Source organism: Mauremys reevesii, linkage group 2, assembly GCF_016161935.1.
Source record: "Mauremys reevesii isolate NIE-2019 linkage group 2, ASM1616193v1, whole genome shotgun sequence".
Taxonomy (NCBI): Eukaryota; Metazoa; Chordata; order Testudines; family Geoemydidae; genus Mauremys; species Mauremys reevesii.
In genome coordinates, this window is record NC_052624.1 from 237,280,628 (window position 1) to 237,294,865 (window position 14,238).

The 14,238-nt window shown below is 40.2% G+C and overlaps 1 protein-coding gene across 9 annotated transcripts in view; it reads right to left on the reverse strand.

Annotated features, from left to right (window-relative positions):
• Positions 1-14,238, reverse strand: part of PAG1 (phosphoprotein membrane anchor with glycosphingolipid microdomains 1) — a 153,419-nt gene that overhangs the window by 18,536 nt on the left and 120,645 nt on the right. For 8 of the 9 annotated variants that reach the window (XM_039524618.1, XM_039524616.1, XM_039524622.1 and 5 more), the window contains one exon: positions 776-987. In XM_039524618.1, the coding sequence (XP_039380552.1) occupies positions 776-900 (125 nt within the window). In that variant the 5' untranslated portion in view covers positions 901-987. Of the gene's footprint in view, positions 1-775; positions 988-14,238 lie in introns of those variants that run through there. The other variant, XM_039524626.1, reaches the window with a different exon arrangement.

Consider the following 14,238-nt stretch of genomic DNA (forward strand, 5'->3'; position numbering starts at 1 on the left):
ACTCCACTAGTAACCTCCCTCCAGCCTGACAGTTCACCTTTCAGTCTGAGCCACTGTAGTCTTCCCTTTAACTAGCTCCTTATCCACCTTTCAATTCTCATATTAATCCCCATCTTCTCCAATTCAACTATAATTTCCCATGTAGAACTGTATCAAATGCCTTGCTGAAATCCAGGTAGATTAGATACACTGCATTTCCTTTGTACAAAACATCAGTTATCTTCTCAAAGAAAGAGATCAGGTTGATCTTGCATGATCTACCTGTTGTATTTTATCCCAATTACTCTTTACCTCTATGTCCTTAACTATTTTCTCTCTCAAAATTTGTTCCAAGACCTTGCATACAATTGAGGTCAAACTAACAGGCATGTAGTTTCCTGAGTCACTTTTTTCCCTTTCTTAAAAATAGCTATTATATTAGCAATTCCCTAGTCATAGGATCTGACCCCCGAATTCACAGATTCATTAACAATCCTTGCTATTGGGCTTGCAATTTCATGTGAAGAAAACTGGCTAATAAACTACTTTGGTTTGTGACCCATTTTTAGGATATTTTTGTAATTTCAGCCATTCTTGCTACTTGGTTGTAAATTAAATGACTTCAATCCATGCTATACTCAAGGCATCAAAATATTTACCCTAGAACTGAAGAGAACATATTATGATGACAGTAGGATTTTCCTTTATTTATACCTTAACAAAAAATGCAACAGGACTCCCTCTGTCACCTTTCCTGCTTCTTATCTTTATTGCCTCCTAATGCACTGAGTCTTACCTGTCACAGCTGGAGCACAGAAAGATAAGGAAAGTAAGGAATAAGAGTGTTGTCACAGCTGCCAAACTTCCCCACACAATGACATGAAGTTGTCCACTGCTTAGGAAACCACCGTCAGGTCCCATGATATTAATAGGAGCTGGTTCAACTTAAGGATGAAGGGATTAATCCTTGGAGAATGCTGGCATCTGTGGTGAAAGCACCTTCTCTTTCTGCAAAGAGAAAAATGTCTTTAGAAATTGTTATGGACTTTGAAGATAGACTGACAATTACAGGTCTGGCAAAAGAGATCTTCAAATATAGTTTACAAAACTAACGACTAAACATGCTCAGCTTTTAGAAAACCTGACCCAGGAGGAAAGGTTAAAAAATGGTGCATGTTTAATTTTGAGAAAAGACTGAGGGAGGACCTGATAACAGTCTTCAAATATGTTAAGTGCTATTATACAGAGGACTGATCAATTGTTCTCCATGTCCACTGAAGGTAGGACAAGAAGTAATGGGCCTAATCTGCAGCAAGGGAAATTTAGATTAGACATTAGGTAAAACTTTCTAACCATACAGGTAGTTGAAATCTGGACTAGGCTTCCAAGGGAGGTTATGGAATCCCCAATCATAGGAGGTTTTTAAGAACAGATTGAACAAACAACTGTCAGGGATGGTCTGGGTTTACTTGGTCCTGCTACAATGCAGGGGGCTGGACTAGATGACCTCTCGAGGTCCCTTCCAGACCTACATTTGTATGATTCTATAAAAAACTGTTCCAAGAACAGGAAGACTAACAAAAATACATCTTCAGTAAGCTCCTGATAGTAACATAGAAAAAACCTGTCAAATATTAACAGAAATGATCAAATATCAACAATCTTCACATAGATGAAAGTAGCATAATCTCAGTACTTGTAGCAAAGCAGCCCCTTCTCCATCTATAATTGTTAATGATGATTTTAGTAAGTGCATTTTCAAACACAACTAAACATTCTGCAAAGTTAGCAAGAAAAAAAAATTATTTATATGGTGTCTCCTCTCTTCCCAGTTCTCAGTGTCAGCTGCCTACATGTGACCATCTGTTAAACAACTAGAGCTGTGTGCATAGCCGTTTTTTTGGTTTAAGGGCTGAACTGAAAATGAATAAAAAGAATTGTTTCAGGCCAACCCAAAATTATAATTTTTCAGCAAACTGAAAAAGTAAAAAATATTTTGTTTCTGCTTGAATGAAACATTTTGTTTGATTTAAAATGAAACATTTCAATTTGTTTGAAGTTTTAAATTACTTTTAAAGTTTTTTAAAACAAAATTGAAGTAAAGTTTTAAATGAAAGTCATTTTGAATCAAAAAGTCAAAATATTTCATTTTTAAAATGTCAAAACAAAATGTTTTACCTTTTTTGAAATATATATTTTGTTTAATTTTTTACATAAACCATTCAGTGAATTTGACATGAAGTCGTAAAATGTTCCAGTCAACCAAAACATGCATTTTTCAGTAAAAAAAGGTTTTGTCTGAAAAATTCTGCCCAGCTCTAATAATGTCAAACAAGCAAGGTAAATCTAAATGGAATAGCACAAAACACTTCCTACAAAGGGATTATAATTAGAGTTAATTTTCTCTATGTGAAACGTTATTAATTTTTTTGGACTGCCTTGGGCTCAAGAATAATAAAACTGAATCCAAAATGACTTTTGAGCTGAATAGAAACTGTCAAGAATAACACATGAGAAAAGAGGAGATGGGTTCCGCCCCCCCCCAACTACCTGAATCAACACAACTTCTGCTACACAAGATACTATAAATCAAATTATTTTGTTCATTGCGGGAGCCCTTGAGATACGGTTCAGTCTAATGCCATTCGTATATTGTGAAGTTTTTCTTTGGTATTCAAAACAATGGGTTTTTTTTAATGGATTACATTATGCCATCATAATTTCAAAATAGGATATGCAGGGTTAATTTATAACCTGGCAAACAGAGTTCAAGATGAGGAAACATGATGATGAGCTAGAACGATTAGAAAATGGTCATTGACATTTCTCTGTCTGAGTGAAAACATAACAACCAAGAACAAGGGCTGGATGTAGCTCAGTGAAGGACTGAGAATTGACCCCATCTTACCGTATATTTCCGCAGCAGCTGCACACTCGTTAGTTGCAATCTCAATTAGCTACTACACTACAGCTCTGCAAAACCACACTATTATGCCAGAGCAGAACTCTCAACCAAAGAAAAAAAACTTTTGTAGTGATAATCAGGATGGCCCATTACTCATACCTTCTTGTCAACTGTTGGAAACTGGGCCATCAAGTTTTTTTTCTCCTGCTGATAATAGCCCACCTTAATTGATTACTCTCATTACAGTTGGTATGGCAACACCCATTTTTTCATGTTCTCTGTGTATATATATCTTCCTACTGTATTTTTCACTGAATGCAACCGATAAAGTGGGTTTTAGCCCATGAAAGCTTATGCTCAAATAAATGTGTTAGTCTCTAAGGTGCTACAAGTACTCCTCGTTCTCTCTGCATGGGGAGCCACACCCATTGGTGGTCATCAGTGATCTCAGGAACGGTTATTTCTTTTGGATCTCCTATGAGATAGAAAGATTGAGCCTTTGATAAAGATGGCTTTTGTTGTTGGTGGAAAGGTAGGGGCAGAAAAGTAGACTTTCAAATTTTCAACATCAATAAAGCTGATGAGATAAATTCTTTTCATAAAAGCAAGGATTTCAAACAGTAGGGGGATATAACCTCAAAATGATAAGAATGGTAATAAGGTGAACAGCTTGTAGATATGTGAGAGCAGGCATATTGGACGATAGTTCTTTAGATCTGCACAATTGCTCTTCCTGTACAGCAGAATGGTGTTGGACTCCTTCCAGCTAGATGGTATCTTTTGCATTTCCAAGTACCAGCCAAACCTCTGAGCAAGGGTTTCCCAGAGGTCTTGGCCTCCAGCTCTTATCATTTTGATTGTCAGTCCATCTTTACCTGGAGCTTTTCCTTCCTTTATTTGGTGAACTGCATGTCAGACTTTGCTGACAAGGACTGGGAGTAAATGCTCGTTGGTCTGTTGAAGTGTTGGTACTGGGACATTTATCTGAGATGTGAACAGTTCGGTGTAGAAGCTTTGCAGACCACTTCCATCTCTGTTCTGTCAATTACTGGTTTTCCATCCTTGTTCTTCAGAGCCATTATTGTTGACCTGTACAGCATCAATTCCTTTTTGCATTTTTTGAGGCTTCTCCGATCTTCAGACGTCTTTAAGAGCCTTTCATTTTGGTATTTCTTCTTATCAACTTGCAGAGGAGGAAGTACTCAAGTTTGTCACCATCATTCTGCTTCATATTCCTCCACTTCTCTAGGAAGTTCCGCGTTTCCTCCGAGATTCTTCCCTTCACTCTTTTCAGTCTTTCTTTCTCAGCTAGTTTCATGCATTGCCTCAATTTATCAGTGAAATTTTTATAATCCTCATCACAGTTATCTCCTATAAGACTCCAGTCTTCCTTGGAAATGTTCGCTTTCAAGATTGCCTCGTTGAATATTTTCGGCCACTGTCTCTGATTTGCTATCTGTAGCGACCGAGCCCCTGATGAAGTGATCAGACAGCAGAGTGGAGTGCAGGACGTCATCCTTGAGAGCAGGCAGAGTAAAATGCGATGGGCCGGGCACATAGCGAGGCTTACTGACAATCGATGGACTGCTGCTGTTGCCAAGTGGTACCCACGGGAACTGAAATGACCACTCGGCCGACCTCCAAAAAGATGGGAAGATTTTATCATGAAAAGACATGGCTGCACATGGAGAAGGAAGGCCAGGATACAAGAAGAATGGAAGACGCATTGTGATCAGTGCAATCTATACGAGGGCCGAAGGTCCGATTGATCAAGGTAATAAGGAGATGATTTGCATAGGGCTTGATCCTGCTCCTGTTGAAATCAATGTCAAAAGTGGTGCAGGAAAATCAGGGGAATAAATACTCAGGATATCTTACCAGGGGATTCATATTTACTCTGTTCAATTGCAACATATTTGTTTTGGGAGGAACAGGGTATTGAGAGAGAAGTCAGAAAAGATATAAGGTAGGTCAAGTTGATAAAGTGGATGAAGTTCAAAGAAGAGCAATAGAAATTATTGTGGCCCTAGAAGGCCTGACTTTAAGGTGGAGTTTAATATCTGTAGCTTGGTCACGAAACAAAAAGTGGAGACATAAAGTACAAATATTTAAAAGCTGTGAATGGTGAGGAGGATGGTGAGGAGTTAGTGTGATACATGGATATAATGAAGAGTAATGGAATGAAACTGAGACAATAAAAAATTAGGCTAAATGTCAGAAAATAATTATTTGGTAGTTAGAGCCCTGCACAGATACAAAATTTGTATCCACATCTGTGACCTACAAACATGGTATGTGGCTATCCACTGATTTGCAGGGCTCTACTGATAGTGAGGGGTATTAGGCTGTGGAAGTCTCAAAGGGAAAGTGGTGAAATACTCATTACCTGGCACTTTAAAAACACAAGATAATATACTGAAAGGAACAATAAAACTGGTTCAAAATTTTTGCTGGAAACTTTTCATGAAAAATGGCTTTTTAAGTGAATCAAAAGTTTCAGATTTTTTTTATTTGGGAATTTTTTGATGAATTTTATTTTGTTTTTCAGTTTTTCCACTTTCTTCCTTTTTCCCCTTACTGGGAAAAAAGAGACAAAAATAAAAAGGGGAAAGAAAGTGGGAATTAAAACCTGGAAAAATTCTTTCCCTCAGCTTTCTCTAGTTTTTAATTCTAGCTTTCCCTCCTTTTCCTCCACTGGGTGAGGGAAAAAAACAAACAAAAAAAGAAAATGTGAGAAAAAAAATGTTGCCTTGCCCCCCTTTTCAGCATCCCCCCATTTTTTATGCACTGGAAAAAAGAGGGATAAAAGAGAAGAAAACAAACAACTTCTTCATTTAATTGCATTTGGACGTTTTCATTTAAAAATAAAAAATTTCAATAATTTTTTGAATGAAACAAAAAATGTTCATTTTCATTTGACATTTTTCATGGAAATTAAATATGATTTTTCATACAGCCCCAGGGAATAATCCTGCTTGGTCCCCAAGAAAATGGACTTGATTATGTAATATCTATGGGGATATATGGCAGGAAAGGTGCCTTTTCCTATTCTACAATTATATTCTAAAATTGCTGGCCTTGCTAGCAAAGTTAATATCTGAGTTAAGGAGAGTGATAACAGAGTCTGAGGCATGGAACAAAGTGGACCACAGGAAGATTGCAGACTTTGAAGAAAGTTATGGAATAAGCAGGAACTAAGAGAACTGAGAGCAACAAAGAGATTTAAAAAAAAAGTGGGATCAGAGAGAGTGAGTCAAGGGAGATATTTGTTTGAATGTCAGCTGTTTAAGAGTGATGAGCAAAGTTGAAGCTAGAAATGAGAAATCCTACTGGGCAGAAGATAAATTGAGAAGAGAAGGCAGCCAAGGACAGAAACTGGAGTCATTCCACTGTGGAAGAGACAAAGTACAGACGTAAAACTTTCACCATCAATGAAAAGGAAGAGGTGACTACTGGAGACACTGGTTACTTGTTCAATGTGCTTATGAAGATGATTATGAAATCCTACAGGACAGAAACCAGCACATCCAAAAGTTCAGTGCTACATTACGATGTGGCCGGTTATCAATTTCAGTTTTTAAACATTGGGGGTTGAGATCACAGCAATGAGAAGGGCCTAAAAACCTTTTAACATATTTCTTTATATTATATATATTTATATAGCCTGCCCTGGTCCCACTGCATGCCTCTGCCACCTCAGAACTGCTCCAGGTAAGCTGTGCCAGGCCAGAGTCCGCACCCCGAAGCCCTCCTGCATCCTGCACCCCAACCCCCTACCCTGAGCCCCCTGCCGCACCCCTCCTGCACCTCAACCCCCTGCCACACCCCAACCACCTCCTGTACCCCAACCCCCTGCCCTGAGCCCCCTGCTGCACCTCTTCTGCACCTCAACCCCCTGCCCTGAGCCCCCAACCCCCTGCCCTGAGCCTCCTCCTGTACTCCGCACCCCTCCCTGCACCCCTTCCCTGACCCCCCTCCTGCACTCCACACCCCCTCCTGTACCCCGACCCCTGCCCTGAGCCCCCTCGTACACCCCGCTCCCTCCTCTGCCCCAACCCCTTGTCCTGAGCCCCTTCCTGCATACCACACCCCCTCCCATACCCTGCACCCACACCCCAACCCCCTGATCCAGCCTTACATTCATGGCCCTGCATGCAATTTCCCCATCCAGATGTGGCCCTCAGGCCAAAAAGTTTGCCCATCCCAGCTCTAATTGCATGACCTTTCACTTTGCACTATTAAAGTTCAACCCATTTCTATTACTCATGCAGATCATCTTGTATGATATTCTGGTCCTCCTCCGTACTGGCAATACCTCCCTGCTTTGTGTTATCCACAAATTTTATTAGCACATTTCCATTTTTTGTGCAAGGTCAGTAATAAAAATGTTAAATACGATCGGTCCCAAGACCAATCCCTGAGGAACTCCACTAGTAACCTCTCTCCTGCCTGACAGTTCACCTTTCAGTCTGACCCACTGTAGTCTCCCCTTTAACCAGTTCCTTATCCACCTTTCAATTCTCATATTAATCCCCATCTTCTCCAATTTAACTAATAATTTCCCATGTGGAACTGTATCAAATGCCTTACTGAAATCCAGATAGATTAGATTTACTGCATTTCCTTTGAGAAGATAACTGATTTTTTAGCCAAAGAAAGAGATCAAGTTAGTCTGGAGAGCTTAGCTATGGAACAACCAGTGGCCACTCAACAATCTCAAACTATTTCTAACAGTTTATGTTTCTTAAGGATTAGCTGTTGCTTCTAAAGGAAATGTTTTACTGTGCTGCCCTCTGGTGTTTATTTGCTCTAGACGGAAGGTATTTTTTGCTTGCATGATTATATTTCAGTGCTAAATATAATCAGGGTTGCTAAAAATGAAGGTGTATATGCAGTCTTTCAACTGCTTAGCTTAAAAATACTATTGTCTCTAAAAGATCACCAGACTTCATTACTTTGACCTTTGCACATTGAGCTGCTCCCAATACATTAAATAGGTGTAACCTGTAGGTATCTCACTGACTGGATATTATTTATCTGGACGGTTTTGAATAATCTCTGAAAACCTTTTTAGACTGTAAGATATTTTTAAGACAGTACTTTCTTCAGAGAAAGAATTTTAAGTTGACTGCATTTAGAAAGCTTGTAGCACACTATGGGTGATACCAAATTCTGAATAACAACAACAATAAAGACGAGGATAAGACATATGGATAGGAAGGACATTTGCAGTTACATCTGGTGGGATAAAATGTTAATGGCTTTTGATGCTCACACTTTAAAACAAATAGCTAACAGCAACTGGGAAGTAATTATATCCCCACACTCCCAACCCTGTCCTTGAATAGTATTGCACATTATGGGAATTTTCATATACTTTTTTATGTATCAGGTATAAGCCCATAAGACAATACAGCCAACTCCTCAAAGATAAACTTGAATGCACAATCTTACCTCCAACCTCAGTATGGCTAAGACATCTTGCCATTAAAAGATACCTTTATTTTCAGAGTGAATAACCTACAATAATTCTGAGGTTGGTGTTCAAGTTGCTCATTTGAGCATGATTTAGCGAAGTTGGAGGTGTGCAATGTGGGTGAGTGTATGATGAAGGTGAAAAGGAGTGTGATGGGGGTGTGATGGCCAAGAAGGGGTTAATGAGAGCTTGTGGACTCAATCAGCACCACCCTGCTAAACCTGCAGTAGGTGTCAGGCCTGGAGGGAGGAGCTACAGGGTCTGAACCTGGCTCTGTTGGGGGCTGATTGGGAAGGAGAGCAGATCTCTGTCTTCTCACTCAGTGAGAGAAGCCTGGCTGGTGCCAGGGAGCTGAGTTGGACTGTTGTCGGACAGAGCCTCCTGGAGGGAATGTAGGCCTGAAGCAGGGAGCCCAGATGAGTGTTCTCTGGAAGAGATAGACCCTGAGCTGAAGGGCAGAGCCTGGTCAAAGAGGCGCGTAGATGACCCTCCTTTTTGAGTTTGTGATATTTGATTTTGAATTTTGATAGCCCAGAAGGGGAGGAACTCTGGTGTGACTTGTGTCAGAGGGCTAAGTCACCACAGCACCAGACCATGTTGGAGGTGGCTGCTGACAATTGAAAAGAGAGAGAGAAAGTAAGGTAGGATGAGCAGTGCCATAGTGGGCACAAAAGGGTGCTGTGGAACCTGCCTCTGCCACAGGGACTATGTTGTGGAGCTGAAGATTCTGAGTGCTCTGGACCTCTGGAGTATTATGAGGCTCAGAGACTAAGAGATGAAATAAGGTTGGAGAGGGATACCTTGAGTTTAGAAGTTTCCTTTCAATGCCATCGCTAACAGTTTATGTGGCAGAAAACTAGAAATGAGCCCAAGCTGCAAAATTTGAATCTAGATCTTAATTTCATTGAAGCCTGGGAATATCTGGATCTGAGTTTTTAATCCACACCCCTTTCAACATAAATTCTACAAATCAAATGGTCAAAGCCTAACACCTAGTTACAGTAGCTATGTTACAGTGATGTTGGTGTCTGAATTATGTGAATAAACCAAAAGTCTTATTCCACTTGGATGTGAACAAGATTTTTTTCTAGTTATTTTTCAAGGTATACATCTGTCTCAAAAACTATCCAACCATACCAATGGAATGCTATGCAATATGTCTGTTCACTGCATAAAGGCACATCCCTGCAGGAAAAGATGTATCTCAATGTTTAGCTAAACATATCATTCAACTGACTGAAATATCTGGTGCTAAATCAAACATGCATCAGCCATGGCCACAAGGTGGCAGCATAATATTACTTTAGCTGTTGAGCCAGGCTGTGTACAATGAGATTCTGAACATGACATTTTAATTCAGCCTCGAAGGTCTGCTGTTGGTGTTTTACAACCGCTTTATTAAAATTCAGTTATAAGCCATCTAGACTAACACTACCAAGCAGTTTCCAAAAAAAAAAAAAAAAAAAAAGGTAGGAAAAGCTGATGGTTTTACCTTTCAGTGGTTTTCTTTATGAATCATAAATAAATCATAAATTTGTTCCACAAACTAAACTACTCTGAATGCCTAGATAACAAAAGCACAGTGGGGCTTCAGAGAACTGGAGTTTAGAGTTAGTTGGATAATATGATGGGTTAACAACGGGATATGAAAGCTTTCAGCTGTAGGTCACCACTCTGAACATGGCCCACATCAGCACTGTCCAAAAGTCAATATAATCAAACTAGTTTAAGACAACATTGGATTAATTATGATATTTTATGTGCTCACTTTACAGATCTGCCACCAGTGGAATTTAAAAACAACATGGGGGCAGAAACCACACGTTCATGATCCTAATAGTAGTTGCAGAAGATTTTTTCTTATTATTACAACACTGATGCCTTTATCTTCCTGATGTTGCACGATGACTGAGCATACAAAACAGATCTTAAAGGTGCATTCCCTTCACACTTAGGTTACATTGATCACCTTTTCCAGAGAGCTCATTCTTTAAACTGAAGGCAAAACTGAACCATCGCAGGCTTTAGTAAAACTCTAAACATGGTCTAAAAGTTACGTGTCCCTAGAATCTTTCCACATTCTTGGGCCTTCCTGTACAAACTGTACAGAGGAAGTCATACAGCAGTTACCACAGAAACTCCTGCTGTCAACCCACAGACCAGATTTCACACCAAACTTCCCCATGTATTACAGAAACCCAGTTTGTTTCATCAGTCACTGCTGAGGGTACTTCTGATTCACTGTGCCCATTCTAGAATCACTGCTCCACCCCACGCTCACCCAGAAAATGTGTTCGATTTGTTTCACACATACATATATATTGTACACACACACACTGCAAAGTTGAGCAACCCCTTGGGCATGTGTACTATGTTACTAATTGATGACGTCATGAAGGCTGAGGTGTTTAATGCTTATTTTGCTTCAGTCTTCACTAAAAAGGTTAATGATGACCAGATACTCAACACAATTAATATTAACATCAAAGGAAAAGGAACATAAGCTATAATAGGGAAAGAACAGATTAAATATAAATTAGATGTATTCAAGTCAGTAGGGCCTGATGAACTTCATCCTAGCGTATTTAAAGAAATAGCTGAAGCAATCTTGGAACAGTTAGCTATTATCTTCAAAAATTCATGGAGGACAGGTGTGGTCTCCAGAGAATTGCAGGAGGGCATACAGTCCTTATCTTTTAAAAGGGGAACAAAGAGGACCCAGGAAATTATAGACCAGTCAGCCTAACTTCAATACATGGAAAGATATGGGAACAAATTAATAAACAATAAATTTGTAAACACATAGAGGATAACAGGGTTATAAGGAATAGCCAGCATGGATCTGTCAAGAACAAATCATGCCAAACCAACCCAGTTGCCTTCTTTGACAGGGTTACTGGCCTAGAAGATGGGGGAGAAGCAATAGATAGGATATATCTTTATTGTAGTAAGTCTTCTGACACAGTCCCATATGACAGTCTCATAAGCAAACAAGGGAAATGTGGTCAAGATCAGTGTTTCTCAAATGCGGCCACCAGTGGCTTTTCTTGCAGCCACAGCCTTCTGGGCTCTACTTGGGGGGTAGGGGGAGGGCAAAGCAGCAGCCCCTCCCCCTCCCTGTTGCTCCTGGATGCACCGCCTTGGTGTTGGCTGCTGGGGCTGCAAGCAGGGGTTTGGCCCTGCCCCCCTCTGGAGACAGCTGGGGCACAACGCTGGAGGAGCAGGCAGCTGGTGAGTTTCCCACCTTCCTGGGGGTGGTAGGGCTCAGGCTTTGGGCTTCACCCCTGGAATGGTGAGGCAGCAGGCTCCATCTGCCCAGCCTCAGGCTCCATCCCTGTCCCCTGGCCACGGGGCTTTGGGCTCTGGCTACAGGGCTTTGGGCTCTGGCCCCCCACTATCTCCACCAGTCCCCCCTAACTCCATCACCCCTGGTCCCTACTGCCTACTCTGACCCCGCCATCCCCAGGCTTGCCGGGGCTGAGTAAGTCTTCTGTGAAAAGTGATACTTTTACAACAGACTTACTAGCTAGCAATAAATAAATTACAATGATTTGGACGTGTATATGTGCATACTTAATTAGCTTTAAGAAAAACAAATAAGTATTTAGGGAAAAAGTGTGAGACGGGCCACCAGCAAGAGTTGGTGGCCGCACTCTGAGGCCACCAAAAATTTTGTCCTGAGAACCCCTGGTCTAGAAGAAATTACCATGAGAAAGGTGCACAACTGACTGAAAGATCGTACTCAAACAGTAATTATTAATGGTTCACCATCAAACTGGAAGAGCATATCTTGTAGGGTTCCACTGGGTCTGGTACTAGTCAATATTTTCATTAATGACTTGGACAATGGAGTGAAGAGGATGCTTATAAAGCTTGCAGATGACACCAAACTGGGAGAGGTTACAAGAACTTTGGAGGACAGGATTAGAATTCAAAACAACCGTAATAAATTAGAGAATTGGTATGAAATCAGCAAGATGAAATTCAATAAAGACAAATGCAAAGTACTATACTTAGGAAGGAACAATCCCATGCAAAACTACAAAATGGGAAATTCCTGGCTAGGTGATAGTGCTGCTGAAAAGGATCTGGGGGTTATAGTGGATCACAAACTGAATATGAATCAACAGTGTGATGTGGTTAAGAAAAAGACTAATATCATTTTAGGGTATAGGAATGTTGTATGCAAGATACAGAAGGTAATTGTTCCATTCTACTCAGCACTGGTGAGGCCTCAGCTGGAGTATTGTGTCCAGTTTTGGGCACCACACTTCAAGAAAGACATGAAGAAATTGGAGAGAATCCATAGGAAAGCAACAAAAACGATGAAAGGTTTAAAAAAACTTGACCCATGAGGAAAGGTTAAAAAAACTGGGCATGTTTAGTCTTGAGAAAAGAAGAACGAGGAGGGACTTGGTAAGTCTTCAACTATGTTAAGGGCTGTTATAAAGAGGACGGTGATCAATTGTCCTCTCTGTCCACTGAAGGTAGGACAAGAAGTAATGGCTTAATCTGCAGCAAGGGAGGTTTACGTTAGATATTAGGAAAAACTTTCTAACGATAAGGATAATAAAGCTCTGGAATCGGCTTCCAACGGAGATTGTGGAATCCCTGTCACTGGAGGTTTTTGAGAACAGATTAGACAAATACTTGTCAGTGATGGTTTAGGTATATTTGGTACTGCCTTAGCATGGGAGGATGGACTGGATGACCTCTTCAGATCCCTTCCACCTCCACATTTCCATGATTCTAACTGTGCATTTAAAAAAACAGTTATTAAAACAATTTTATGCTTTTTTATTTTCTACATTTGTTTCAACTTCTGTCTATATGTAGGTTCTTATACAGCATCCAACACAATGGCATCTGTACTCCTGAAACTGGATAATGAAAATGGACTAGCCAGTGTCATTTTTGCCAGTTTCCAGTGAATTTCACTTTCAGGTTCCTATGCGCTAATACACTTGCAATGTTTGGGCTTCAAACAATGCAAGAGGGTGTTCATTTTGGGAAAGAGAATACAATCCAACCTTCCCACTCCTCAAATATCCCAACAGCACCCATCAAAACCCTGCTGTCATCATTTTTTTTTTAAGTCTCACAAAAAACTTTCCATTAGCATTTAGATCTTTGAATTCTTTAATATCATAGATTCTTAAATTTACAAAATCTAACGTTGCTTGACTTGATGGTGTCTATTTAAGGAGAACAAATAGAGACAAAAATTGCTTCTCAGGAATTGCTACTGTAATTAGACATGAACATAATTAAGGCCCAGTCTTGCAAGCCTTCCCCACATGACATTGATGTGAATTCTACATGCAGAGGGATTGCATGACTGGGCCTGTTTTGGTACTTGAATAAAACTGACTGGAATGGACTACCATTATCAAGCTGCACTAGATTGCTAGGTTATATAAGAACATGACTTGTAGACAGTTTGTGTGTTCCCAATCATCAAAATATCACAGCTCTGCTTTGCAAAACTGCTCTGACAGACACAGTATGCAGAGGTTTTACAGTCTCTCCAAAAAAAAGCCTAGCTAGCTTGTCTCTCTTTTATTGCTATCCAGGAGCTCAAAAGCACCAATGGGCTGAAAAAAGGGGTGGAAAGACTTCATATCTTGTACCAGCTTCATGGCTTCATTTATCTTTAAACCTTTTTGTTCTATGTCACTCTTCACCACATCTATCCAACTTATCTTCAGACTTCCTCTGTTTCTGGTTCCTTGCACTCTGGTATACCATGAAGTTGCCATGTATGGTATCCTTTCTGGGTCCATTCTTGACACATGTCTAAACCATCACAGTTGTCTTTCTTGAATCTTCTATAACAGCATTATTTCTTGCCATTGTGTTAAGGCTGGGGCATGGGCAG